This window comes from Acomys minous, assembly GCF_964271855.1.
Source record: "Acomys minous genome assembly, chromosome: 13".
NCBI lineage: Eukaryota > Metazoa > Chordata > Mammalia > Rodentia > Muridae > Acomys > Acomys minous.
In genome coordinates this window covers 106901821-106927279 of record NC_140495.1, presented here as the reverse complement: position 1 = coordinate 106927279, position 25459 = coordinate 106901821, and the positions used below count along the sequence as shown (strand labels likewise).

Genomic DNA, 25459 nt, shown 5'->3' with positions numbered 1-25459 from the left:
GTTTAATATACGGAATCCATCAGTGTAATCCACCATATAAACAAACTGGGAAAAAAAAAAACGTGATCATCTCCTTAGAAGCAGAGGAAGCACTTGATAAAATTCAACACCCATTCATGTTTAAAGTTTTAGATAGATCAGGGATACAAGGCACATACCTCAACATAATAAAGGTTATATACAGCAAGCCAATAGCCAAAATCAAATTAAATGGAGAGATACTCAAGGAAATTCCTCTAAAATCGGGAACAAGGCAAAGCTGCGTGCTCTCTCTATATCTCTTCAATATAGTACTGAAAGTTCTAGCCAGAGCAATAAGACAACAAAAGATCAAGGGGATCTAAATGGGAAAGGAGGAAGTCAAATTATTCCCATTTGCAGATGATATGATAGCGTACATAAGTGACCCCCAAAATACCACCAGAGAACTACTACAGCTGATAAACACCTTCAGCAAATTGGCTGGATACAAAATTAACTCAAAAAAGTCAGTAGCCTTCCTATATACAAATGACAATCATGCAGAGGAAGAAATTAGGAAAATTACACCCTTCACGTTAACCACAAGCAATATAAAATATTTAGGAGTTACTCTAACCAAACAAGTGAAGGACTTGTTTGAAAAATATTTCAAAACTCTGAAGAGATAAAAGATGACATGAGAAGATGGAATGATCTTCCTTGCTCGTGGATTGGGAGAATTAACATAGTAAAAATGGCCATCTTACCAAAAGCAATTTACAGATTCAATGCAATCCTTATCAAAATATCTACACAATTTTTTAAAGACATCAAAATTTCAATTCTCAACTTCATATGAAAAAAGAAAAAACCCAGAATAGCTAAAACAATCTTGTACAATAAAAGATCCTCCAGAGGAATCTCCATACCTGATCTCAAGCTGTACTATAAAGCAACAGTAATTAAAACAGCATGGTACTGGCACAGCAATAGGCTGGTTGATCAGTGGAATCAAATCGAAGACCCAGATATGAGTCCACACACATATATGGTCACTTGATTTTTGACAAAGAAGCCAAAGCTCTTCAATGGAAAAAGGATAGTATCTTCAACAAATAGTGCTGGTTTAACTGGATGACTACATGTAAAAAAATGCAATTGGACCCATATTTGTCACCATGCACAAAACTCAAGTCCAAGTGGATCAAAGACCTTAACATAAAACCGGAGACACTAAGTCAGTTAGAAGAAAAAGTAGGGAAGAGCCTGGAACACATTGGCATAGGAGAAAACTTCCTGAACAGAACACCAACAGCCCAGGGCTTAATGTCAACAATTAATGCATGGGACCTCATGAGGCTGAGAAGCTTCTGTAAAGCAGAAGACACTGTCAGCAGAACAAAGCGACAGCCTACAGACTAGGAAAAGATCTTCACCAACCCTACATCTGACAAAGGTCAGATATATAAAGGTCAAATATATAAAGAACTCAAGAAATTAAACGCCACCAAACCAAATAACCCAATTGAGAAATGGGGCTCCGAACTAAACAGAGAATTCTCAACAGAGGAATTTCGAATGGCTGAGAAACACTTAAAGAAATGCTCAACCTCCTTAGATATCAGGGAAATGCAAATCAAAACAACTCTGAGATTCCATCTTGCACCCATCAGAATGGCTAAGATCAAAAATTCAAGTGACGCCACCTGCTGGCAAGGATGTAGAGAGAGAGAGGAACACTCCTTCATTGCTGGCGGGAATGCAGACTAGTGCAGCCACTTTGGAAATCTATCTGGCGCAATCAGAAAACTGGGAATAAGGCTTCCTCAAGACCCAGCTATTCTACTCCTCGGAATATACCCAGAAGATGCTCCAGCACACAAGAACACTTGCTCAACCATGTTCATAGCAACCTTATTCATAATAGGCAGAACATGGAAACAGCCTAAGTGTCCCTCAGTAGAAGAATGGATAAAGAAACTGTGGTACATTTACACTATGGAATACTACTCAGCTATTAAAAACAAGGAATTCCCGAAATTTGTGGACAAATGGATTGAACTAGAAATGATCATAATGAGTGAGTTAACCCAGAAGCAGAAAGAGTCAAATGGTATACACTCACTTATATCTGGACACTAGCCCAAGGGGCATGTCCCATGAAAGTCTTCACTTACCAGGAAAGTGGGACAGAAGGGAGGACATCCTACGGGGACTCTAGGTGAGAGAAGCATGGGAGAATGGGGAATTAGAAGGATCCAGAGGGTCCTAGAAACCTACAAGAAGAACATTATGATGGGTGAATCTGGGCCCAGGGGTCCTGCTCAAACTATGGAACCAGCAAGGACAATATGTGCAGTAAACTTCGAACTCCTACCCAGATCTAGCCAATGGACAGGACATTCTCCACAGTTGAGTGGAGAGTGGGGTCTGACTTTCACATGAACTCTGGTGCCCCATATTTGACCACATCCCCTGGATGGGGAGACCTGGTAGCACTCAGAAGACGGATAGCAGGCTACCAAGAAGAGACTTGATACCCTAGGAGCATATACAGGGGGAAGAGGTCCCCCTCAGAAACAGTCATAGGGGAGGGGAGTAAGGGGAAAATGGGAGGGAGGGAGGAATGGGAGGATACAAGGGATGGGATAACAATTGAGATGTAATATGAATAAATTAATAAAATATATTTTAAAAAAGAATGCTATATATTACCTACAAGAAAAAAAGATAGTGGCTATTACCTGAGTATGACTTCCATATGTACAGACGCTCCTGAATACCTGTCTACAAAATTAAAAACATGGCCTGTATAGGTTTTTTGTATTTATAAAAGAGTTCCATATCCAGTGCCTAGGAGCCTGTATTTTTAAAAACCACATTATGTGTGTGAGTGTTTTGCCTACATGTTTATGTGTGTCTCTGTCAACCTCTGAGCTGTCTTTCCAGCCCCCTGTATAGTGTTCTTATGTGCATATATTCTGTCTTTCTAGGAGGGTTGCAAACTGTGGGACTAACCTGTGGTTACACCATGGGTGTATAAGTGCTTTTGAAAGTGAACAGCACACTTAATTGGTTCTTTCTTCCCTTTAAGTATGTTCCTTCTGTGTCTTAAACATTCTGAGGGTTGTTGATGTTGTGGCCTTGATAAGGAGAGAATGGTTTGATGGCAGATTCCTAGTTTGGATCCCCAAGTCTCTCTTCTCATGACTTCAGTGGTACTGCTTATAGTGACAGGCTCAGTGCTCTTTCATCTTTCTTTTCATTGAGTAATTTCAACAATTAAAAAGTCTAATTATACTTGACATAAAACTGTGCCAAGTAACCATTTTCCTCTGCTAGTCAGTCACATGAAAGACCTTTTCAGAATAACATGTAACATTCGCCTGTGTGTTCTGTTCCTTTGTGGTCACCAGTACTGCTGTCCCAAGCAAGTTGAAAGTTGCCGGCCTTCATGTTTGTATAGCAGCTTCCTGTTAGCAAAGGTTGATAGTCACTGGGAGTTTGAGGAGGAGTAATCAGTATCAGCTTCATATTCTGTTGATAGTCCTTATCCTTCAGAAGGAAAGTGCTCCTTTCCAAGCCGCCTCCTCCTCCTAACTAAATCCTTTTACACACTCTATGAGGCAGATCTCCGAGCCCACCAAGATCCCATGAAGACACATCAGCCACACTTCTCAAAAGAAAATTAAATGTTTTTCCTTAATCAACAGTGTTTTCTTATATAAACAATCCTTATTTCTTAGGATTAAGCCCTTTCTGTTCCTTAGGGAGTGCCCTTCTTTATTTAAGGCAAGTTTTACAGTGAATTCCAAATGCAATGACCACTGAGATTAAAAAGAGGACACATGTCTCCCCGGCTGCTTTGTGGAAGAACTCTCAGTTCCCCCAAATTTGGGTCATTTATTCTCTCCTGGATCTGAATTCTAAATTTTTTTTTAAAAACTTGTCAACATCATGTGAGACTTAAGAATGTTTTATGAAAGGTGCATTACACCCTGTAGAAAGACTAGCAGTCTATGGACTCAGTTGCTAAACTAAAATATAAGCTCTTTAAAAGAATCTGTGCATAGTCATGACCTTCCTGCTGCTACTCCCAGCGTATAAGCAGGTGGAGCCTGTCCTTTGTAGGTGTCTCTTGTTCATGGAGGCATCTGTGGGCACGTGTAAAGTACCTGACTGACATGCCTGCTTTTTTGTTTCTAGGTGGGCCATGCACAGACACAGCTCATGTCTCGCTAATCACACCAACCAAAAGATCCTGTGGTGCAGGTATGTACATTGTCCTTACCTGAATTCTTCCCAGAAATTGGCCCCTGGTTCTAACTTTGTACGCATACTCCAGGATATTGTCTACATTTTTTCATCAATTGCAAAATGATGCATTTTGTATTTGGGGTTTGGGTGGAATTTGAGTAGCAGTGAGAGTGATGTTGGCAGCTAGTTCCAAGAAAGTGGTCATCAAGATTTACCAACTTGCTAATATCCCAAGGATGCTAAGATATGAAACAGGCATGAAATATAGAGTATTGTCCAGTTTGTCTAAGTCCTCTTTGTTGTTGTTGTTGTTTAAAGATTTGTTTACTATGCATACAATGTTCTCCCTGCATGTGTGCCTGCCTGCCAGAAGAGGGCACCAGATGGATGGTGCCCTTGCCCCAAACATCTTTGCATCTGTGACATTTTTATTAAACATGAAGTCATGAATAATGCCCACTGCTCCCTTAGCCTATAGCTTAATTTATTTTAAATGGTTTGCCTTTCTAGTATTGCTACCCGCTGTTAAAACATCTCAAGGATTGTATTTATACTATATTGTTTTCTAAAGGCCACAGTTGAGATGTTCTTCATCACTTAATTCAGTCCTTTTAAACTCTCAAACAGAAACAGCAGAATCAGTTTCCACATGCAGCATAAAGCCTTAGCTCCTGTGAATACAGTTGCTGAGAGCATTTAAGCAGACGGCTATCTTTGTGCAGAACTCTTAAAGACTTTGATTTTACTCCAGCCCCTCACCCCCACACCCCGCCCATTCCCAGTGGCCAGCTTTGAGGCAGACGCGTACATGATAGACCTGGCATGATATTGTTGCTACTCCTGTGCATAGCGAGCAAGCTTTACCAGGTAGAGTGCATTTTTCCATCTGATTGATGTATAAAACTTTTTTTTTTTGGCCATAGGGAGGTTGTGAGACCAGTTCTGCAAGATGGTACTCATTCTTCTCTCATAGATGAAAATGATGATGTGTATTCAGGACACTGAGTGAATTTCCCTAGTGAGCAATGTGGACAGGACTTGAATGAAGTTTAGTAATGTATTTTATAAATGCTATTTCTAAAATAAGATTCAATTTCAGGTCTTTTTTTTTTTTTTAAAGCTACTTACTTTTTTTCTTTTGAAAGTAAGTTGATTTTTTTGTTTTGGTTTGTTTTGGTTTTTGAGACAGGGTTTCTCTATGTAACCCTGACTGTCCTGGACTTGCTTTGTAGACCAGGCTAGCCTTGAACTCACAGAGATGCACCTGCCTCTGCCTCCCAAGTGCTGGGATTAAAGGCGCCACCATGGGCATAAGTTGATATTTCAAATTTGTTTATCTGTAAAGTGGGATAATAAGGCTCTCTCATAGATTTAATGTAAGAAGAGCATTATATGTAGCTCACACAGTAGATGTTGAGTAGTTCATTGTTGTTATTTATAACTATAGTAGTTACCAAAATACCTGGTCAAAGTAGATGAGGGGCAGAAAGATTTCAGTCCACTATAGCAAGGAACTGTGAAGTGTGAGGTAGGGCCCTTTGACAGAGTGCACAGCAGAAGGCAGCCCTGCTGGGACCAGGTGTGGGCAGGGCCTTCTGCTTGTCACTGGTTTCTATACTAGTCCATGGTCTAATGAAGCCGCCACAGCTTTCAAATAGCACAAATGCTGGAGACTGTTGAAAGCATGAACTTTTGGGTGACATTTCGCATTGAAGCCATAGTATTCTGTTTCTAGTCCCCAAAGAGAAATGACCAACCTAAAATCAAATAACCAACTTACAATTTAAAGTGTATTCAGTCCAACTTCAAAAATCTCCAGTCTTAGCAACCAGCCAAAGTACAATTCAAAACTCCAGTCTCACAGGAGTGTGACTATAAAATAATGCCTCTCAAAAAAGGACATTTTTTTTTGAGACAGGGTCTCTCTGTGTAGCCCTGGCTGTCCTGGAACTTGCTTTGTAGACCAGGCTAGCCTTGAACTCACAGTGATCCACCTGCCTCTGCCTCCTGAGTGCTGGGATTAAAGGCGTGCGCCACCACACCCAGCTCCATACTTCTAATATCCAGTAGAACAGACTAAATACTTGGCTTCCTAAATGGAGGAATGGGAATATAGCAAGGGAAGTGTGGTCCAGGGCAAGACCAAAAACCAGCAGGGAAAAAGCCAAACCTGTTAGGTCTATATACACCATTCCGAGCTTGTGGAGTTCCAATAGACCCTAGCAGTTCTGCCATTTTCAATCCCTCTGCAGCCTCTCCCTTGAGCAAGCTTCTCTTGGTGGCTGCAGCTTTGCTGGACTGACATCTCCTGCTCCTGCATCTCAGCATCTCTTGCTGAAGCCACACCTCCCAGCTTCACTCAACCTCTCCAGCCCATCCAGCTCTTTATTTGATCAATCAGAAGATGATAGAGAACAGTGTTGTACAAAATACTGAGTCAAGAGATGCTTTATAGTGAAAATACCAAAATCGTCACAGTGACTAGATCTCTGGGTACAGAAATCAACATTTGAATACACAGTGCACAAAAACATCACCCCAACAAGGTTTCTCTAGAGTGTTGGCTGCCATGGAATTCTGTAGACTAGGCTGGGCTTGAACTCATAGATCTGCCTGCCTCTGCTTCTGGAGTAAGTGCTGGGGTTAAAGGTGTGCATCAACACTGCCAGCTAATGGTGTTGATCTTTATAGCTTTGTTCCCAGTTCTCAACACTGTTGTAGTCTTTTTCTTGCCAGGCCGAGCCTTTGTTGAATCTTTCTGCCTTTTTGTTTTGATTTTTCACTATAAACCAACTACAAGTAGTGAGCATTGACCATGCGTTGTCTCTGCCAAACAAATTAGTCTTTTGGGTTTTGTTTGTTTGTTTGTTTAAATCAGCCTCACTTTGGATATTTAGGATATAGGCCAGATCTAGCTAGATTCTTTGCCAGAATGTAACAGGAGCAGCTTCTAGTCCAGTCCCTAAAGAGTCAAGGTTCCCACCTGAAACCTCATGAGCTCAGTCTTGACTGTCACGTTCTCTGTTTACAGTTTGGTCTAGACTTCCATCAGAGTGACCCCTCAAACTCTATTTGCTGCACTCTATAAATTCCACCTGACTTCTCAGAACAGTCCCACAGCTGCTTGTTCTCCATCACTTACTTTTCACCACTGACGGAGGCGTCCGTCTACCATGGGGGGAGGTGTAGCTGGTGCTGTTCAGGAAGCGGAGAGTTGGAGCAGAATTAGGAGCTTGGAGGTGTAACCATCAGAGGCTCAGTCCTAGTGACTTGTTCCGATTTCACAGACTCCCAGAAGGGCTTCCAGCTGGGAGCAAACCATCATGGCCTGAGCAGTTTGGGCCCTTTCATAGTGGAACTGTAACATTAGTGTGATTATGTGCACCGTGGCACCCACTAGATGGTGAGGTCCATATTTTAAGAAGGAATAGTTAACTAGAACTCTCAGTACTCAGTGTCCTTATATTATGTCCACCACATTTTTTTGTGAGCAATCAGTGTCATAATAGGAAATGAATGTAATATTTTTAGGTATGTGAATGGTAAAAGAAGCATTGAGTTCTCAGGCATTTCTACTCCTTTGTGTAGGTGAAGGAATCACTTAGCTAGAAAATGGCTGAGAATTTCTGGGATAAAAGAGAAATGAGTGCAATGTCCAGAGCATCTCGTAAGGTTGAGATTTCCTAGCCTGGGCATTAAAGGCTTTAAGTAAGTTCACCCTGCTGTGCATTAAAGACGTCTGTTCTGTGCCTCAAAAATCTGTTGTGGCCAGCCAGGCTCATCTGAGCAGCTTGACTTTGGAGGACAAGGCTTCTGGATTTTGAGAATTAAGAATTTGCTCTGAAAACTGCGAGTTGACACCATCCATCTCCCCACTCCCTTTGTTCTGTAATTGTATGTTGCCTGTGGTGGAGGTTCTGATATTTTGCTTCTGAATCATAAGTTACTGCTAAATGACAGAAATATCCTTTTATATTTAGGTCCTTAAGAATAGGGTTCATGCTTCTAACATGAACTCTTGGTGTGTCTCCTGAGGATCTCCCAGACAGGCTGTGGGGCACAATGTAGGGCTTAAACACTTGCCTTACAGGAATAATATTTCTTAGGACCTCTAACTTGAGACCTGAGATCTGACTGACCTCAGCGTTGAGTTTGTAATGACCTTAGAAAAGGCACCTTTCCTGGATGTCGTACCCACCCCTGTAAAACACAGCACTTAGCATGTGGGTCATGAGGCTCGCCTCAAGTTTTAAGCAAGTCTGGGATACATATATTTGAGACTCTTAAAAAAGAATACAGTAATTATTTAAGTCAGTAGTGTGAATAAGGACATGTGTAATCTGTGAATAAAGGCATATGTGTAGTTTGTGAGGCATGAAGAACACTAGGAAAAGACTTTATCTCAGCTTTTTAAAATTCCTGTTTTGTAAATTCTCTCTCCCCATCTCTGACACGCACACACACCCGTTCATACATACAGCTTATGAGCCAGATATACTACATACACAAAAATAGCCTATAAAGGCATATGAACAATTTAGATAAGAATGTACAGTGAAAAAATGATGCGGTTTTGTTTTTTTATTTATTTTTTGTTTTTGTTGTTGTTTACATCCACTTTAGACCCATTGGCTATTTGGCTTAGCAAAGACATGAATGGCTACGTAGGGCATCTCAGTTTATATTTCAGTTTATATTTATTAGGGTGTGGTAGAGGATAATGCTATAACTTGGGTGACCAGTAGCTGTGGTGGTGTTTTTGAATTGGCTTGACTTGCAGCAATCAGTGTGAGGAAAGGGAGAGGGAGGAGACAGAGAGAGCAGGGAGTGATTAATATATTGCTTTGTAGTAGCTCTAAGATGAAGAGTGCAAATAAGAACTCTAGTGGCAAATGAAAGATCAGTTCTCCTGGTAAGCTGGGTAGAAAGACTGGTGCTAGGTTTTAGGCAACAAGCCATCAGAGGACTTGCTTTTGTCTTTATCTTTTCTAATCACCATGTGCCACCACAAGCACAGCGTGGTGATTGGAACTCCAGCCAGCATCCTTACGCAGTATTTTTTACATGTAGAAATTCATGACTTATTTTTGTGGTTAAAGTGTTTTGTGGGAAAGGTTTGGCTTTTTGTTAGGCTTTCCCTTTTTGTTGTTGTTTTGTTTGTTTTTTCGAGACAGGGTTTCTCTGTGTAGCCTTGGCTGTCCTGGACTCACTTTGTAGACCAGGCTGGCCTTGAACTCACATTGATTCGCCAGCCTCTGCCTCCGAGTGCTGGGATTAAAGGCGTGTGCCACCACGCCTGGCTTGTTAGATTTTCTTATTTAAACATTTATTTGCAGTTACAGCAAAAGAAGTGTTCTTTTGTTGGGGTTTGTTATTCATGATTTCAAAACTGAAGTTGTGCTGGACATTGTCCTAGGGCTTTGTCACTGATAAAGGCCATGACCAAAAGTAACTTGGGGAGGAAAGGCAAGGCAGGAGTTGGAGCAGAGACCATGGAGGGGTGCTCGTCACTGCCTTGCTCCTCCTGGTTTGCTCAGCCTGCTCTCTTATACCATCCAGGACCATCTGCCTAAGGGTGGACCTGCCTACATCAGTCATTAGTCAAGAAAATTGCCTGCAGACAGTATGAATGGAGGCATTTTCTCAGTGTTCTTCACAGATAACTCTAAGTTGAAAAACAAACAACAAAAGAGTAGCCTGGACAGATCTATAGGAAGCCATGCCTGGTTTTAAATGGACTTGGAGGAAAATCTGTCCAGCAGGATCTTTAAACAGTGACTTAGGGACTCTATTCCTCAATGCTTGACAAGTGGGATATTGCATGTGTCCAGGGCCCACATTTTGCCATTTGAGGAAAGGGAATGAATGCTCTCTCTAGCTGACTTTCCCTATAAGGCCATTTTTCCCACCTCGTATTGTTTTCCCAGCCTCGTATTGTTCATTGTTTTTGTTTTTTTGTTGTTCTTCCTTCTCCTTAATCCTTTTCTTTACTACTCTTGGGTAGCCTGTTGGGGATATTACTGTGTATTCCTTCAAAGATAGCAGGAGCCCCTTCCACCTGGGAGCTGAGAGAAGACTGATGTGTTGAATGCCTTTCACATCAGAGTTCAGAGCCAGTTAAAGGGAACGCTAAAGGGTGGTGGTGTTACAGCAGAGGTGGCTGCGCATCGTGACAGTACCTGCAGATGTGCGGTCTAACCCCAGAGAGAGAGAGTCAGGAATCATGAAAACATTCCAACTGGAGCATTAAATCTTGAAGTGCTGAGTCGGTGGTCCAAGCTGTAGTGGTCAGTATTACTCACTTTGGGTGGCCCTGCTAAAAAGCAGTGTCTGGTTCTTTTCTCTACAGCTGTGAGTTCAACTGTAACTCACTTTTTCTTTCTTGTTGGTCTTCCAGATAGAGCTGGTCCTTAGGTCTGCAGGCTCAGCATTTGAGGCAGAAAATTAGAAATTTGACCTACTTGTGTAATATGCAAGTTCCAGTCAGTAGAATATTAGGAAAGATATAAACCTTTCTTTTTTATTTGCATTTAATGTAACCATTGAAGAAAGATCAAAACAGTAAATCTGCCATGGCAAGGGAAAAAGTTATTAAAAAATGTTTTACCTTGTGCATTCATCATCTTAGGTCTTTAGGGGGTTCATTTGATCCTGGAATTGGGGGACAAAATGAATATAAAATATTTGACAAAGTTGCAATTTTTTAATTGAAAAGGTACTACCTTCCCATGTTCTGCCCAATTAAATAAGTACTTCCCACTGTAGTATAGGATGGTGTGTCCTAGTAACTGACTTCCCACTGTAGCCTGTGATGGTGTGTCCTAGTGACTGACTTCCCACTGTAGCCTGTGATGGTGTGTCCTAGTGACTGACTTCCCACTGTAGTCTGGGATGGTGTGTCCTAGTGACTGACTTCCCACTGTAGCCTGTGATGGTGTGTCCTAGTGACTGACTTCCCACTGTAGCCTGGGATGGTGTGTCCTAGTGACTGACTTCCCACTGTAGCTTGTGATGGTGTGTCCTAGTGACTGACTTCCCACTGTAGCCTGGGATGGTGTGTCCTAGTGACTGACTTCCCACTGTAGCCTGTGATGGTGTGTCCTAGTGACTGACTTCCCACTGTAGCCTGGGATGGTGTGTCCTAGTGACTGACTTCCCACTGTAGCCTGGGATGGTGTGTCCTAGTGACTGACTTCCCACTGTAGCCTGGGATGGTGTGTCCTAGTGACTGACTTCCCACTGTAGCCTGGGATGGTGTGTCCTAGTGACTGACTTCCCACTGTAGCCTGTGATGGTGTGTCCTAGTGACTGACTTCCCACTGTAGCCTGTGATGGTGTGTCCTAGTGACTGACTTCCCACTGTAGCCTGGGATGGTGTGTCCTAGTGACTGACTTCCCACTGTAGCTTGTGATGGTGTGTCCTAGTGACTGACTTCCCACTGTAGCCTGGGATGGTGTGTCCTAGTGACTGACTTCCCACTGTAGCCTGTGATGGTGTGTCCTAGTGACTGACTTCCCACTGTAGCCTGGGATGGTGTGTCCTGGTGACTGACTTCCCACTGTAGCCTGGGATGGTGTGTCCTAGTGACTGACTTCCCTCAGGGTGTGGGTTTTGGTGGTAGAGATAAAGGAAATGGCCTATGCTTTATTTTGTATTGATTGTTAGAGCCTCAGTTATTTGTGTTAGAATGAAATGGGGGATTAACTAAGGCATAGATTTGTGGATGAATTGATGCTGGACTTTTTAGTTTAAAAGACCTCATATGTGCTGGGCCTTGTTGCTGTTTTAGAGCAGTATGGGGTAAGGTGGATGAGGGGACACTTGGCCCTTGGAGCTGAACTCCGCCCCCCCAATGTTTGAGAAAATTCATGAACACACTTAGAACTGTTATTTTTTAAAAACTCTGTGGTCATTTATTTTATCATATCTTGCACTCTTACCAAGGAGAAAGAGGCCTGCACACCCATCAATTAGGTGTTCTGTTGCTCCACTGAGGCAAGATGCCTGAGCCAGGTCTTAAGAATGTAGAGAAAGCTACTGCCTTTGGTGGCTGGATCGAGGCACTGCTGTCCTTAGATGTGGGTGCTTGGGATAGGCATTGGGATAGGAGCCTTGTGCCCAAAGCGTCTTAGCAGAGTGAGCGCCATAGAGCAGCCACGAAGCTGGGTATAAATCTTCAGTGCCTGGCAATGATACTGCCCATTAAGGAGACTTTTTCCCCCTCCTCGGCTCCTGGCTGTACTAATAGAACAGCACATCAAGCAAGGCTGTAAATAAAAGTTATTACCTAATAGGTGGGTGCCGAAGTGGAACGGACGGAGCTGAGGCATGGAGCCCTTATTACTGCTCATCAGCAATTATAAACAGGATAAAGTGTGTGGGACTTGCACTGATGTGGCGGCGGCTAATAGAGGCTGGGATGACACTGGGCCCTGAGAGGATGATCTATGCTGATGGGGCTTTACTGCCTCGTCTTGTTGCTTGCTTTCAAGACAAGTTGTGTTATCTGTTTTCCTGCTTGCTCATCTACCTGGAGGAAGACAGTCCGGTTGCCGCTCCTGTCAGCAGGTGGGCTGGTTCATACTCCTCATATCTGCATTTGCTTCTAAAGCATCACTTTGATGAGAGAATGCCTTTGGGAAGACTTTATAATCATGGGCGAGTAACTATAATCTTACTCTATTGCTTGCTGTGCTGGTTGTAGAGCACAGCTTGTGAAATGGGCGCTTCAGTGGAATGTAGGATCAGGTAGGACTCTAGCTGGGTTGGCCAAGTCCATGACAGAGTCCTGTACCTGAATCAGCTGCATGCGAAAGAAGTGATTTATGCATTGCTTGCCCCTGGGAATTCAGCCACAAAGATACAGGTTAAATACAGAAACAAATACAACTAACTCCAGTTTTAGAGAGCAGCAGATATAATTTGGGTTTATTTTAAAAAGCAAAGACCAAGGCTAGAGAGAGGTCCAGTGATCAAGTGCTCTGACTGGTTTTGCATAGGACCTGGGTTTGGTTCCCAGTACCCGTATTGGGTGGCACACACTGACCTTTAACTCCTGTTCTGGACTCTGGAGTCTCCTCTCCTGCAGACATGTGGTGCTCAGGTTTTGTGTGGAGGCACACATACACACATAAAATGAGGTAGTTTTATTTTGTTTTTTGAGACAGGGTTTCTCTGTGTAGTCCTGGCTGTCCTGGAACTAGCTCTGTAGACCAGGCTGGCCTCAAACTCCCAGCGATCCATCTGCCTGCCTCTGCCTCTGCCTCTGCCTCTGCCTCCTAAGTGCTGGGATTAAAGGCATGCACTACCACGCCCGGCTAAATAAGATAGTTTTTAAGTGAGGACTGAGAAGATTATGCCAACCACAGAGCAAGCATACATGAGGTGACTCCTCCCTGGGAAATTATTAGAATTCAGAACCCCAGAATCATTAGGTATTACAAAGGGATACTGGAATGTGGAGTCCACATCTAATGGCAGGATTGTGTTTTGTGTGAGTAGAAACTTAAGGCACAGCAGTGCTTCTGAGTTCCCTGTAAATAGCTAGTGCTTGGGAAAGTGACAGTTCAGTGCTGCTCACCATCCTCAGCAACCAGACCCTGACACCGAAGCTGACACACAGCACACAGGAGTGCTTTTCAGGGGGCATTTCAGTTTGATCCCAGAGTTCAGGTGTTCTGGTTGTTAGCCTTTGGTCACAATCAGGAGATGATTGCTGCTGCAGAGATTTTAATCTTGTTATATAAAATTCAGGCTGAAGGGGGACACTGTCATCAGTCATTTTTCTTTGATGCCTTAAGCTACAGAGTAGGTTGTTTACTTTAAAGATAGCTGATACATGATGATCCTGTTGTTAGAAGCCAAATGAACTAAGTAATGTTACAGGTGGGCCCTTTCAGTCTGTAAATGCTTTGCCATTGGGCAAATATAAGTAGATTTTTCCCTTTCCATACAGTGTAAGATTGGACTCAACAGTGGTGATGCACGCCTTTCATCCCAGCACTTGGGAGGCAGAGGCAGAGGCAGAAGGATCTTTGTGACTTCCAGGCCAGCCTAATCTACAGAGAGTTATGATTCATAGTAGTAGTGAAATTACAGTTATAAAGTGGCAGCAAAATACTTTATGGTTGGGCGTCATCACAACATGAAGAACTGTATTAAGGGTTCGCAGTGTTAGGAAGGTTGAGAACCACTGTTACAGGTAGTCCTAAAGAAAATTAGAAGTATTGGCCTGTTCAAGGAATTGCCAATCTAGAGCAACAGTTAAAGCCATGCAGATTGTTAAGGGAATAAATACATAGGAGCAAGGAACTAAGGACAGGATGTTGGTGAGTTAAAGAAGACAGAAGAAGGAAAAGGCTCCCTACAGGCCTGCGAAAGGTGCATGAGTCAAGAGATGGGGAACTTGTTACGGCTCACAGACACTGGATGGATGACAGAAAGAAGTCTGTATGACGTGCTGAGAAGCCAACACTTGTACAAGGCCATACTTTTCTGAGTAAAGACATAGACAGAGGGGTTGGGGATTTAGCTCAGTGGTAGAGCGCTTGCCTAGCAAGCCAAAGGCCCTGGGGGTGGAGGGGAGACATAGACAGAACCATCGTCAGCTGGAAGTGGCCACAGGAAGCACTGGTGGAGTAAGTGGGGAAATCACCTTGAAGTAGTAGCTGGTCCAGTCTGTAGTGCAATGGTGTAACTGTATGTAAAACCAAAGCAGCCTTTTCCCAGAGAAGAGAGTAGAGAGGCACGTGGGTGGGCATCTTTATTGGTTTGGTTTTGTTTTTTATTTTTCAACACAGGGTTTCTCTGTGTAGCCTTGGCTGTCCTGGACTCTCTCTGTCAACCAGGCTGGCCTCGAACTTGTGATCCGCGCCTGCCTCTGCCTCTAGAGTGCTGGGATTAAAGGTGTGCGCCATCATGCCTGGCTCACCTCTGTGATCTTAATCAGAAACGTTCAGGTTCACAGTATGGGACACAGGTGGCATGTCATGCCATCAAGTAGCTTAGAAGAGTGAGCAACGGTCCTCGTGAACAGCCAGTCTCTCCTCCTGGACACTTGTGTGTTAGTACCTCATATGCAAAGGACTTACAGCTATGAAGAGCAGTGCATCCTGGCACTTGTAGTGTACCACTCCTTTCCTCTTCCTTCCTTCTTCCTTATTTACTCATTTAATCATCTGTCAAATTGAGCACCATCTTCTTTAGCCCATTTTGCGCTTCTGATTAGAGAAGCCCTGTTCCCTGCACTTAACTGTTTAGTGTGTGTGTGTGTATGTGTGTGTTATACATGTTCAGCTCTAAGCCACAAAACCACACGAAGATCTTTCATATTATCATGGGATGTTTATAAAACAAGAATTCCAGTAAATAGAAAATATGATTGGTTGTGACCCTGAATATTCCCTGCCAAGCCACTAAGTTATATACTAGGTAATGTTTCCTTTCCTATAGGTCTGATAACATAGTACCTGTACATTTGGGGAAAAAAAAATGTTTTACCTAGTACTTCATTGGTTGTTAGGCTCCATCAGTTCCTCAGAAGCCATCACAGATTTCTCTTAAATCTGTTTATACCTTTTGTCTAAAACCCTCCTTCTGGAGCACCCCATCTTTTAAACTTTTTTATCATTAAAAAAACCACAACTTTTTATTGATTCTTTGTGAATTTCGTATCATGCGCCTCAATTCCCATCCCACCATATCTGCCTCTGCCCTTGCAACCTCCCTGCTCCCCCCCCCCCAAAAAAAACAAAATAAAAGAACAACAACAGAAAATTAAAAATAAAAATAAAAACAAAACATCTTGCTGTAGAAACTACATTGTGTCACAGTGTGCTACACAGGGTACCCTTTTGTCCACACATCTTTACTTGCAAATATTCTTTGCAATGAGTCATTGGTCTGGTTAGAGGCCTCTAGCTTCTGCTACACCATCAATACTAGATCCTCACCAGGACTCCTCTCAGACATCCTGTTACTACTCTGTGTCATGGAGATCCTGTAGCTTTGGTTCCATAGGGCCAGCTCCTTCACTTGCTCCAGCAGTTCATAGATGGGCTAGGTTTTGGGGTGAGCCAACTCAAAGCCCTGGATCTGCATCTCGTCTTTTGACTCTTACCTGGATGAGATGTTCTTTAAACCTAGCATACCATCCAGGAGCTGCTCCCTTGCTCTTATCCTCTTTCATCCCCTTCCTTTGCCCAAGTACACGACCAAGGTTCAGCAGCAAAGAAGACTGGGAAGTGCCCTCTCTCCTGCAGCCACTCCAGAGGGTTTGTGTAAGAATTCCCCCATGAATGCGTTGCCTCCTTGTTTTCTGGCATTTCGTGTTATTACTGAGAAGTCAGATGTCACTGTAACATACCTGGAAATTTGTCACCTTTAGAATACCTACAAGCCTTTATTTATTCTTTGGTGTCACAGGATTTATAATGAAGTGCCTACTGGCTAGTCTTTGTTCTATTCAAGATACTGAGAGCTAGGCACCTCAAATATTCTACTCTAGGAGGTGTTTGATAGTCCTCAGCCCTGCTTCTCTTCTTTTTTTCCTGGGACTCATGGTTTAGATGCCGGAGTGGCTAGCTGATAACCTTTCTCTGAGTTCCGTCCTCATTGAGCTGGTTTCCTTCTTCACTGTCTGGGTAATTCTGTTGTTTATCTGTCAACCCTTGGGATTTTGCTCTATTAATCATACTTTGGACACTTGGTAAGCTTACCGTTCTCTGACACTGCTTTATAGTGATAAAAAGAAGTGCTTCTTTGTATGTTCTTGTTCATGGCATAACTGATTACATGTTGGTACCTTCTGTGAGTAGTAATGGCTGTTTCTTTCGCTGAGCTGTCTTGAGGCTGTTTCTCTATTTACCTTGGTTTCCAAGATTTGGTTATCATTTGCCTACCTAAGCTTGCTTCTCTGGTGATGTCTTAAGAAGACTGAATTATTGAAGAGGGTGGGGAAGGTGGTTTCCTTCTACCATGTCTTTTAGTAGAGGCTAGCCATGGGATCAAGTCAGGTGGCTATGTTGTTGACTAGCAAAATTGGTTGTAAGCAAGTTGAAAACTGTTGTCAGGTGTTCATGTTTAAAGAGAATGTGAGTCTGAAAGACCATGGACATAACCATTTGTTCAGCCTATTCATCTCCTTTCGTAGAGAAGGCCTGGCTAGAGTCTCAGCAGACAGTGGGCTGGCTGCCATGCCAGCACAGAGCTTGCAGACTCACTCAGCACTTCAGCAGATATACTTTGTGTGGCCCTGGCATTCAGCCCTGGTTCTCGCTCTCTTTTCCCCTGTTCCTGCTTTTTCTGAGTCCAGCTTTGGGATTTTTTTTCTTTTTCTCCTCACAGCGGCTTATAGCCACCAAGGTCAGCTGTAATCCCCTCCATAATCCACTGAGAACATCTTTAGAAATTTGTTTAAAATGTCTTTGCTAAGGCTGAAGAGATGGCTCAGTGGTTAAGAACACTTGTTGCTCTTCCAGAGAACCTTGCTGTGCTCACATCTGCTCATAGCTCCCCCTTCTGGGCTGTGTGACACCTCTACACAGACAACAGGCATGCACGCCCAAATCTTTAAAAATCCTTTGCCTATTGGATGTGTTAAACACATACAGTTATTTTATTGAAAAGGTTCGTTTTCCTGCATTTTTAAAATGAATTTTCAAGTTCCACCTGAGAATGAACCAGAAAATAGGCTTAGGCTCTATCGTTGTCACCCTGTGCTGTCCGTGTCGTCATTTTGCCACTGAGCGATGTCCCCAACTCTTTTCTGACTTTTTATTTAAGAAAGGTTTTGTTCTGTTCTTTTTTTGATCTAGTCCTTGTTTTAAAAGTTAATTTTATTGTATATATTAATGAAAAGCAATCTTTTCAGAGATTTCACAAACTTGCCTTCTTTAAAAATATCCCTTATGGGCTGGGCATGGTGGCACATGCCTTTAATCCCAGCACTCGGGAGGCAGAGGCAGGTGGATCTCTGTCAGTTCTAGGCCAGCCTGGTCTGCAAAGAGAGTCCAGACCAACCAAGGCTACACAGAGAAACCGTGTCTTTGGGGTAGGGGTTGTTGGGGGGAGATCCTTTATCAAATTCTCCCTCTCTTTTTAAACTTAAAATTGCATATGTCCTTTTTATTATGGGGTTCATTACAATTTAGGTCCCACGGAGAGTTACTTGTTCTGTGAGGCTGAAATCACGTTTTACAAGAAGACTGTTGGTGTTTAAACCAACAACACGGGTGACACTTTAGCCAATAAGTTCAGTTGTTTATGATTAAAAATCAGAATGTTTAACCTTGGAGGCATTTTTATCATGGGGGACCTCATCTGGTGATTAGTTATCTGAGCAGCCAAGTGCCTCTGTGGACTCCGTTAACCAGCCTCCCACTATATCTGTATAATTATTTTTGGTACATGCGCATACTCTGCTGTAAAAGCTTATTTGCCCTTATGCTCCCTGCCGTTTGGAACTCTGTTTCATTACCACTATCTACCCACAGAGTTTGAGAAAGCCATTCCCAACAGCAGAACCACAACTCAGAATTTTAAATAAACCACATCTCTATTAGCTCTACAGATGGGGGAATTAGTTACCTGTTATGCATTTCCCACATTCATCTGCCCTTTCAGAACTTATTAAAAATGCAGACATGTGTAAGCTACAAGTAGGGCATTGAGCTCAGTGTGTCCATTTTCTGTTACTGCAGTGAGGGCAGAGGCTGCCACATGATCTTGATGTGGGCACATGTTCACTAAGTAGAAAGTATACTGGTGGCTGCTGCTTTTTTTCTTTTTTTTTCTTAGAAAAAAAGTTGAGCTCTTCTTCAAAGATAATATAATTACATCATAGCTTAAATTACATGCCTAGCATACACGGCTTGTAAAAGATGGTGAAGAGAGATGCAGCAGCAGCTGAGCGGGAGGTGTCCACCTCAGCATTCGCTTCTTGTAACTGACTAGATGCAGCTCCACATTTCCCCTGACAGCTGTTGATAAATGCATTTGTAGAAGAGCAAGATCACATTTAAAGTCTTGGTCACTTTCATTGCTAAAATCACAGTCATAGTAATTGGCACAATTAGAAATGGATCCTTACTGGGTTTGGAGGGATACAGACTAGGAGAGACATGTCAAAGTCTGTGACAAATCCTGAGGAGTACTTCTTACAAGAAAGAGTTGGCTTCACATACCTGGAAAGGTATGAGCTTCAACCTCCCTGGTGATTATAGGCTCCAATTGCCTGTCACAGACTTTCCCATCAGACCTTGAGTGGGGCAAATGTTTCTGGGAAGGAGTTCAGGAGGCTCTTGCCAGTCCTCTGCAAGATTAGCCTCTCTGCAGTATAATTACAAGTAGGGTTTTCTTTCTGAACATAATTGTAGCCTTACCAGAAAGGCTAGGAGATTGTCTCAGGTCTCTCCATAAAGTTCTTCAGAGTTAGCCGTGTGGAATTTACTCTGCATGCTGGTCTCTACACATGCATCTGTATTTCCTACTATTTAAGTTGCAGACAATAGTCTGCTGTACAAAATCTTTAACGTGTAATTCTTAAAAACAAGAATTAGTTTTATGTTGTCATGATACAATTTTCAGAACTTAAAATTTAGTTTTAATGTAATACATAGTATCTTTAGTATGGCTGTGTGACGTGCGGCCATCTTCATAAATCTTTTGTCAAGGAGAGTTAAGATAAAATCAGTTGAATTGAAATTAAAATGTCAGTTACTTGGTCCTCATGTTTCAAATATGTATGGCAATTTTCATAATAATAATTTTATTAATTTCTTGCCTCTATTTCTCTAGCAGCTTACTTTATGGATGAGGCTGTTTCTCTGTCCTTCACAAACTGTTGTGCTTTTGTTTTGTTAAGGTAGTTTTCTCCAGCTCTCCTAAACCATTGGCTCCCTTGGAGGTGCCCATCATTGGTGCAACCCCAAGTCTGATGCTCTTGCTCTGGTTGAGAAACGGCTGCAATGTTCTTTCTGGGCACAGTGAGAAGTGTGAAGTTAGGGTCATTGGAACCTCAAATCAGACATTGTTAAAATGTGCCACCTTGGTTATTATTTATAGGCTTAAGGATTTGCCCTGACAGTAATAAGCCGAAGACTAGAATTTGGGTGGAAGAAGTTAAGTGATAGTTTGGAAAGAGGAACTGAATTAAGCTCAATGCTAAATTGGAAGCAAAAATAGTTTAAAAACAAATCAGCAGTTTAATTTTAGCATCCACTCAGTCATGCATTCAGGCTAATTTTCTTTAAACAGCAAAGTGAAAATGTTCAACATTTTCCCTTTCACCAACCTGTAGCACACGTCCCCTGGATGCCGGTTTTCACGGCAAGGTTGCTGTCCTAAGGCCTTTGCCTTCACAGAAGTCAGTTCTTCCCCTCCTTCCTTGTCCTCCCTTCCGTCATTACTCCTGTGTTGAGCCCCAGTGTAGCTCTCGGTGTACCTGATGCTGTTTACCTGGAAACTTGCATTGTAATCAGATAGGTAAGATGGCTGAAGATTTAAACAGCACTCCAAGGAAGGGTAGAGTGAAGGAAAGTATTTGACTTTTAGTATTTATCTCTGATTTTAAAAATTACCCATGAAACTTGAATGGTACCTCCTTTATCGTCATCCATTTCCCCGCCCTACTCCTATAGTCAGCAATTCTGTATAAAGGACAGGCTGTTACTCTTCTTGATTTAAAAAAGGGCGGCGGGGAGGGGGGAAGAAGAAAGAAAACAGCTTAGGCGCACTCCTGTGATTTGCAGACCACGATACGAGAGCATTTGAAAACACCTGGTTCTGTCTAGTCCCTCTAACCCTCTTCAAATATTAGGCAGGAATAACAGGAAATAGCTATAGTTATCAGTGTTACCCACTATCCTAAAATAGTTACAAAACAGTAAGATCTACTATGAAAACCTCTAGACTTACTGGGATTAGAGCATAGATTTACTCCTTGTTTTTAAATTTGTATTTTGAGAAACTAACTGCAAACATTATCATCCATCCTACACATTATTACATGAAAACATGTGTGTGGACCTGTCTGTTCCTTGAATACATGAAGATATAAGTCGGACTTTTTTTGATAGTGCTTCAAGAAAATAGAGCAGAAATGTAACTATTCTTCTTGTGAATCTAAGTGTTTGGTTTTTCATCCTTATCCTCTACTCTGCTGATAGTTAAAAATTACTGCATTAAAATATCGAACTCTTGAGATACCCAGGTAGGTAATAAAAAGAAGAAATCATGTATTGAAGCTGTTTAGGAGTCTGAACAGGAAGTGGGAAGTCTATGGGGATATTGCTCAATTGGCTAATTGGCTGGACTGGCTGGGACAGGTTTTGCTTATGAAATTGCCAAAAATCAGGAAGTGGCACTAGTCTGACTCCTGGCCCCAGAGGAGGACAGCAGTATTGATTGCCAACCTGACAGACTGTTGACCAGATACCTCTTCTTGGGATTTAGCTTTTGGCAATGACCCCTTAGTAAGTAGGGCATCACCAGGACAGCTGCTGGCTTTGTAAGGACCTTTATATGGGCATTTGGTATATAAGCTAGAAGAGGTGATCAGGGAGTTGAGGAGAAGCACCTTTGACTTAAATGTGTGGGGCCCATGGAAAGCTGAGGTGACTTGGATTACCTTTCCTGACTATTAACATATAATTTCAAATGAAGTTACCTAACTTGGTCCCGAGCTGTTTGTATCATCCTACAAGTAATCAATAAAGACTGGGCATGGATTTTCCCCCAGTAACATGACAGGGATTGAAGTCCAGTACGAAACTCAAGATGTGGCAATAGCACCACTTACCACATCAAGAAAGAAAAAAGGTGGATTTTGAATAACTTAAATTACTTTAATTGTAGGAATCCAGAGAGTTACTAGCAGGTAAGGGAGAAACAGAGTCAGACATGATATAAGTCATATGCTAAGAGCAGTGGACAAAGGTGCTTGGCTGATGTCTGTCCCAGAGAAGTTGATGACTCTGGACGGGCTCTGAAGCAATGAGAGGAGCTTGTCTTCCTCTCACTCACGGGGCCACAGTTTTCCCTCCCCTGTTGTGTGGACCACTGGTCTTCGTATGTATAGAACATAGGAGAAACTTATGCTCCTGGAAGGTGCTCTGTGGGAGAGCAGAAATAGTCTTCATTATGTGGGATCACAAAACGATTACAGATGGGCTCAGAAGCCAGCTGAGAACTGGTAAAGTTCCTTTACCTCATGTCTTGGTTTCCTCATCTGTGATATTCAGTAAATAATATCTCCCTCATAGCCAGGTAGAAATTGAGTTAACACATATGGGAAATGTTTAGAACATACGTGCTCATAATAGGAAATGTTTAGAACGTACATGCTCATAATATGGTCTTTATGTTAGCATTTGGTTGCTTTTATTGCAGAAGTGTCATATGTGTCTGCCTACTTCAGTGGATGGTTTAAAAAATTACGTTCGATAAGCCATGTGTGGTGCTGCACACCTTCAGTTCCAGCACTACTAAGGAGGCAGGAATGAGTGAATCTCCATAAGTTTAAGGACAGCTTGGTCTATATAGTAAATTCCAGGCTATATAGGACTATACAGTAAGACCCTGTCTCCAAACAAAACAAAAATATCACATTGGGCAGAAAGTTACATATTGTAGAATTCCATTTATATGTCTGCATACATGTGTATCTGTCTGGAAGTTTTCTGTTTTTTGAAATGTTGTGTGCATTGGTATTTTATGTCTATGAGGGTGTCAGGCCCCTGGAACTGGAGTTACAGTTACAAACTGCCATGTGGTTGCTGGCAATTGAACCCTGGGGTCCTCTGGGAAAACAGCTAGTGCTCTTAACTGCTAAGACATCTCTCCAGCCCCTGGAAGCATTCTTGAAATAACCTAAGTATAGAAATGGAGGATAGATAGTGATTATAAGAGGACAGACAGTGGGTTGGAAGGAGGCATGTTTCTAGAAGGGCAGTAGTAAGCCAGGTGAAGTAGTGCTTGCCTGTGAGCCCAGCACTGGAGTTTGACGTCATTTTAGAGAACACAGAGAAATGCTGTAAGAAAAACAACACACAGCGTGACAGATTCTGGTGATGATGGAAGCGTTGCATGGCTTGAAAATACCTGTCTACACCAGCTACCTGTTTTGGGTATAAAGGAGTACATGAAATTTTATTATTTTTTTACAGCTATTTGTAAAAAAAAAATCTAAGAAGATTATTGATAGAGAAAAATTTGTGGTGAAAGCCAATTTTGTTCCTCTGTGGACAGATCAGTCTATTAAACATCACAGAAGGAAAACCAAGCTGACCAATGACACTGAGATGCCTTGAACCTCCTAGGGTGCGGTAGAGGTGGGATTAAATTAGGTGGCAACAATTAAAGAGAAAAGACAATCAACACCATTATTTTCCTTTTCAAACATACCAATGAGTAAAACCTCTCAGATGTGTTCTCCAGGTACCTTTGCGCTCTGTGAAACGGTCCACTGATCTTCTGGTGAAGAAAAGCTACATGAGTGTAGGCTCACTGTGGGTGTAGTACAGTAGGTGGGCATAACATCATGGCCAGGGTGACTCATGGGAACCAAAGCCACCTGCCATCCTGATCACCCTGAAGGGTTAGCACAGGAGATAACCCTTTTCTGTTCTTCCCTTTCTCCCCTCAAAGTGTAGGGTTTCTACTTTCTGTGTTCTTAGCACTCATCTCATATGTAGAGTGCTCACATGTATTCACTTACTAGGCCATAGGTAGATAGGTCATCCAGAAAGTAGGTCTTGATGTTGACTTTAGTCATAGCCCTGCACAGAATGCTCATTAATCTAGAGGGCTGTATCAGCTATACAGTTCAAATAAACTGGGGATGTCACTAAATAAGATTGTGATTATTGTCGAGAATGAATTTTGTTGTGCTGTTTATTTATGTCTTTAATATAAGAGCGTTCTTCGTTTTTAACAAAAAGCTAAGCAACTTGAGCTATTTAACAATGAATACATGTTTTAATACCCATTATCAACAATATCACATAGTCAACCAGGAGTAAAAAGACAGTCTTCCCACAAGCCAAGCGAAAGGAGATACTTACAGGTATGATTTGCATTAGTCACAGGGATAAGTCAGGCTGGGGGAAACCGTGAGTAGGTAGTAGTCAGTAGTGTAGTCTCTTAACCACTTCTTGCCAAGGTAGAGGACTCTTCCCTCCAAACTCCAGAGGGCCTGGGCGGAGCACAGAGTGCCTACCCCTTAAGTGCTCTATGTAGGCTTGTTGGGTGCCTGATGAAATTTTTATGGTGTTGGTTTTGAATATGTATTAGAGGAGAAGTGTGCAGTTAAAAATCTCCCTTCTTAAAAGTTAAATGATAGTATCAATATGTAGATTCATAAATAGAATAAATCAGAGCACCTCACATTCCATATGAAAACTAGCAAAGACGTTTAAAAGTCTATGTGCTGCTACTCTTAAGGAAGTCTTTATAGTGCTGGGGGCAGCCTAGTGATAGAGCACTTTTTGGTATGCCTGGTTCAGTGGTGTTAACTATAATAAAATTTCTGTGGAAGCACATTCACATTGCTGCCATGAGGACAGTTAGACAAGAGAACCTTTGACCCCTAGAAGAAGACCTCCAAACCTTTGACCCCTAGAAGAAGACCTCCAAAGCTTGCGATGCATTCTCAAGAGTCTTCTGAGGCTACTCCGCTCAGTTTCCCCATCTTCTTTTACCATCAAAGAGAAGAATTAGAGGCCTGTGTTCAGTTTACAGGGTGTGTGAAAGGACGAGCCCATCCTGCTGTGTCTAAGAACATACGAGACAGCCAGAAAAAATAAAATTGGAGTAAGGAGTGTGGGGTTGGAAGGTGGGTGGGTTAATGGCTAAAACTTGGGCTGCCTCGCCAGTTACGTTCTAGGACTGGCATCTGGCAGTATTTAGGCTCAGACTCCTCTCCATATCAAATGAAAGCCTTCTTCACAAGATTTTAGTCATCAGCCTCTAGAGTCTCATTCTCTGTTCATGCAATGTTTTTATTTTTATTTTTTTTATTTTTAAACTTGTGATTTTGAAATTATCCTAGGGTCATTAGAAATAATAAGAAAAGAAAGGAAAGTCTCTCAATTAAGTGCAAAAATAATTGGTAGTGGATAATGAGGGAGTTCATTGTCCTGAAGATTTTTGTGGTGCACAGAGTAAAATGCCAGGAGAAGGACAGTCTGATCTTCCACGTGCTCCAGAAGCAAAGCATAAGAAGAAACCTGTAAAACTGGCCCT

The 25459-nt window shown here is 42.2% G+C and overlaps 1 protein-coding gene across 2 annotated transcripts in view; it reads left to right on the top strand.

Annotated features, from left to right (window-relative positions):
- ZFAND3 (zinc finger AN1-type containing 3) overlaps positions 1–25459 on the top strand; it is a 206571-nt gene that overhangs the window by 153462 nt on the left and 27650 nt on the right. For both annotated transcript variants that reach the window (XM_084754014.1, XM_084754015.1), the window contains one exon: positions 4168–4233. In XM_084754014.1, the coding sequence (XP_084610140.1) occupies positions 4168–4233 (66 nt within the window). The remainder of the gene's footprint in view (positions 1–4167; positions 4234–25459) is intronic.